Genomic DNA, 4,428 nt, shown 5'->3' on the forward strand with positions numbered 1-4,428 from the left:
GGTGTGGCGGTTGCTTTACACCATATTACCGTATCTATCGGTCCACGGGTTGCTAAGTTGGGTTGTGCCTGTCATAGGTAAATGTCAGTAGTGTAGACAGTTGTTTTCGCGGGCACGATGCTTATGTGATCTTGATAGACGTGATTTGTAATATTGATATTGTGTGGGCAATGTTATTCGGGCGCATTTTTACCCAAAAAGTGTCGGGATTGTTGTGTCCCATTATTAGTAGTATAAATTAGTAGCACGATTTTACCAAGCGCAGCGGGTACCCGCAGCTAGTATATATATATATTATATTCGTTTTATTCATTACATAATTTTATGAATCGCCCAATGTACGAATCATCTATTGCGTGTCTCGATATACGCATATAATGTGCGCTAAATTAGAATATACATCTCTCATCGAAGACATGCGTGAAATAAAAGCAAAAAATTACGAGTGACAGACAATTACACGACGAAAAATATTCAATCCTTCGATCGATAATAGAACCACCGGTTTAATCACAATGTCGCAAAAAACGAAAACAAAAACAAAATTCAAACACGGAGAGAAGACGCGCAGTAAATATTATCGGAATGTGATATCCTGCTTCTCTCATTCGACCGTTCTCTTACTTTTTCAACCTCTCTCTCTCTCTCAATGCATCCAACAGCTACAGCAGCGACAGTGCACGTGCGTCGTAGGCGACGGATCACGCTTCACCTTCAAGGCGCCGAAGATGGTGGCGCTCGACTCCCAGTGCCGCTCGTCTCCCGCAGTGAGACGTCTGCTGAGGGTCGGCTGTACGGAGCGTGAGACGAGCAGGCAAGAGAAGTGCACTACGGCTCTCATGCGCAGAGCCTCCTGCAACCGCAAGTCCAGCCCGGCCTGCTCGATCCCGATTGTTTTAGAACGCAGAACATAGATGGCGCCAGCGGTTACGCAAGCACGCAGAAGGCGGCGATGTATATGGAAATTATTCTTAATTATTCTGCATATCCGAGTTAATATCATAATTTCATCAGTGTGCAACTGTGTCATAGGAAGACCAAATATACGTAAATAATACATCACATAATGCAATTATATATATATATATATACTGTACGTCTTTTTGTTTACAGCAATTTTTGACATGCATGTTTATCCATAACTACTGTCAATAAATCTTTGTTATTACTAACAGTTGATTCGTTGGAGCGTGTATCTTTGTGTTAATATCACGTGAATGGTTCAGCGAGATAATTTTTTTTATTAATTGTTCGTTAATTCTGTGTTTGATACGGAATATGTTAGCAAGTGTGCCGGCATTTTTTTCAAATAAATTAATTGTTGCGGACTTAGATTCACCGGCTGAAGTCGTATGGGTCGGTGTGTGCCTGGCACTAGTTGGCAGACGGTTGCAGACCTGGGCCACGTGGCCAGAAATATCATAAATACACTAAAATTATAATGATCGCACCACGTATATTTTTTATTCCTGAACTTCACTACAAAAGTCGTGACGGTTTATGGTCACGACGTCGCAACTACTTGATCTTGAAAGACGAAACTGAATGATGTTTCTGACAGCAGGGGCGTTGGAAACTAAACCGCTCCTAGGAACCGCACGCGCTGTTTCTCTCGTCGATATGGATCATGTCGATATGTTGATATCGTATATTGCACTTATATTCATGCACACTTAGGCGCAACGCTGCATATAGTAACGTATAGCTAGTGATCGTATGAATAATCGATTACCAAGTTCTATTTGAAATTCGATTTCCGCGTGAATATGTATGATAGAAACGAAATAGCCACGCCCGCTATAGTTACATAACGCGATCTAGTTTTGTTTAAACATGGTTATTCAAATATTTCAATGCTACATACACCAAACAAATGTCCCGATGTGACGATTAGACACATTATGCTGACAGTGCGTACATCTAAAATAAATTATATTATCCGATATATGGCGCACGAATAACACACGTACATTCGATTGCAATCGCGAAATCACACACAAGGTTTTAGATACCTAGATTATTAAATACATAAACGCGCAATCATACTATCGAACCAAGAGAGTATTAAGACGCTTCTTAATACGCTCTTGATCGAATGTTACTTCAGGTTTATCTGAGTCAGTGAGAGATTGGCATGACAATTGGTAGCATTACACCACTTAGCTTCCTTATTTTATTCGTAAAACTAACTATAACAAATCACCTGTTAAATTTGAAGACACCCTAGGCATCTACACATCACAAAATAAAATATAATGACAATGAAAGTACGTCACGACATTTTTTCAATACAGATAAGTGAAAAATGTTAAAAGATGAAAAGAATCAAAGACAAACTTGTAAACGCTAAATGGCCATAAGATTACCGCAAATAAGCATATCTATGATAAATATCCAGCCAATTAATTAATAAATGTTCAGAACTCGGGGGATAGCTACGCGCTATATTTCTGCTTCGCCGTGGCGTAGCCGCCCTGCATTCTGGGATACACCCACGTGATTATCGCGCGCGACGCCGTCGGCAACCCATTGAAGCTTATATGACGTCACTCGTTTACACGAGGCTTTCCTCGATCTCTCTCTCTCTCTCTCTCTCTCTCTCTCTCTCTCTCTTGTCCTCTCGCTCTATATTTCGCTTTGTTTCTCACGTTCTCTCTTTCTTTCTCTCTCTCTCTCGCTCTCTTTCCTTCTCCTTTTCGTTCTCTCTCTCTCTCTCTCTCTCTCTCTCTCCCTCTCGCTATTCCCTTCTCTCTCTCTCTCCCTCTACTTCTCCCTCTCACTTTCTTTATCGCTCTCTTTCTCTGTCTGTCCGCCCCTCTTTCTTTCTCACTCTCTCTCTCCCCACCTCTCTCTCTCTCTCTCTCGCGCTCTCTCTCTCTCTCTCTTTACGGAACCCACTCTTCTTCCCTGTCCGGAGGCGCTCCCGGAACTCGTGCTTCCAGTTCAGCGATAAGAATGTTCTTAGCCTCAAGCTTAGTCTCGCACTGAAATAAAGCACACCCGGGGCAAATCGCTTAAGTACACGCTTAGTCATCGGCAAACAAATTCTAACGGGCAGAGCTATTAGGTGAGGAGGTCCCTTCGTGGGGAGTACCTCTTTCAGGCGGCCGATCAGGGGGAGGAGGAAGAGAGAGATATTATCTATAGTCACGGTGTGTGTGTGTGTGTGTGAGGTGGGAGGGGGAGGGGTACCGCTTTCAGGCGGCCGGTCAAAGGCAGAGATGGGGAGGAGTGGCATGTGTAGCTACGCTGTGGGGGAGAGGGGGTACCTATCTCAGGCGGTCGGTCAAGGGAAGGGGGAGTGAAGGGCGTCGCGTGTAGCCACGCTAGAGGGTGGGTGGGGGTAGACGTACCTCTTTCAGGCGGTCGGTCAGGGCGAGGAGGAGGGAGGGCTATTATCTATAGCCACGCTATGGGTGAGGGAAGGGGAGGGGAGGGGAGGGGAGAGGAGGGAAGGAAAGGGGAGGAAAGGGAAGGGGAAGGGAGGCGCGTACCTCTCTCAGGCGGTCCTTGCAGATCTTCAGTTCTATAGCGAGCACGGCGGCTGATCTCTGTGAGAAGGCGGTCACGGTTATCTTACTCACGCCTGCCTCCGTCGGCGTGACGTCAACCTGCACGTTTAGGCTTCGCAGACGTCTCAGCTGCAGCAAGCGGCGGGAATATGTGGGGTTAAAAAATGTGGCGAATGCTGCGGTGAATCTGTTACGTAAACGTAGAGGGCGTTAGTGAGGCAGATTACGTTAGTGTTGTGTCGGTGTTACCTTTAGTGAGGCAGACTACGTTAGTGTTGTGTTGATGTTACATACGTAGGGGGCGTTAGTGAGGCAGGCTACGTTTGTGTTATGGCGCTGTTTTATTTTAGTGTCGTGATCGATTTGCATGACGCATGACGCATGACCCAAGTAATACACAACAGTTACAGCACTAAAAGTGAAAAAACGAAAAGGTAGAAAAAACTAACTCGTGTTTCTAAAACCACGGAAATAAACAATCATGCCGCGGTTTATAATAAACATTAAATCTACATTATAAAATATATAGACTAGACGCAGGAACATATATACATTTATTTAAACTTTTTTTCTTTTTACAAAAGGAAGGTATATTCTTGGCGTGAGAAACTCGTATCGTAATTAAGAACGACGGAGTGAGGTCGTACCTTGGGTAAGAAGAGCAGGAAGGCTGTAAACGTAGTTCCACCGATGATGAAGCTAGAGACGAGGCCGTATTTGACGGGCGGGTTGTCGGGCAGGATGAACGTTATGGCGACGCCCATGAACGACAGAACGACGGCGTTGTAGATGCAGACGCCGATCAGCTGCGAGTCGTTCAATGCCTCTACCTTCACCTATAGCGAAACAAACATGCAAATATTACGAGGTAAATCACAAGAGAGAGAGAGAGAGAGAGAGAGAGAGAGAGAGAGAG

The 4,428-nt window shown here is 44.6% G+C and overlaps 1 protein-coding gene across 1 annotated transcript in view; it reads right to left on the bottom strand.

Annotated features, from left to right (window-relative positions):
* Positions 1-2,885: 2,885 nt before the first annotated feature.
* The window catches only part of LOC106817071, a 3,514-nt gene continuing 1,971 nt past the window's right edge, over positions 2,886-4,428 (bottom strand). Inside the window, exons 3-5 of the mRNA XM_014821717.1 lie at positions 4,160-4,348; positions 3,495-3,641; positions 2,886-2,984 (exon numbers count right to left, since the gene is read on the bottom strand). Coding sequence (XP_014677203.1) covers positions 2,886-2,984; positions 3,495-3,641; positions 4,160-4,276 — 363 coding nt within the window. The 5' untranslated portion in view covers positions 4,277-4,348. The remainder of the gene's footprint in view (positions 2,985-3,494; positions 3,642-4,159; positions 4,349-4,428) is intronic.

This window comes from Priapulus caudatus, unplaced genomic scaffold, assembly GCF_000485595.1.
Source record: "Priapulus caudatus unplaced genomic scaffold, Priapulus_caudatus-5.0.1 Scaffold1586, whole genome shotgun sequence".
Taxonomy (NCBI): Eukaryota; Metazoa; Priapulida; class Priapulimorpha; order Priapulimorphida; family Priapulidae; genus Priapulus; species Priapulus caudatus.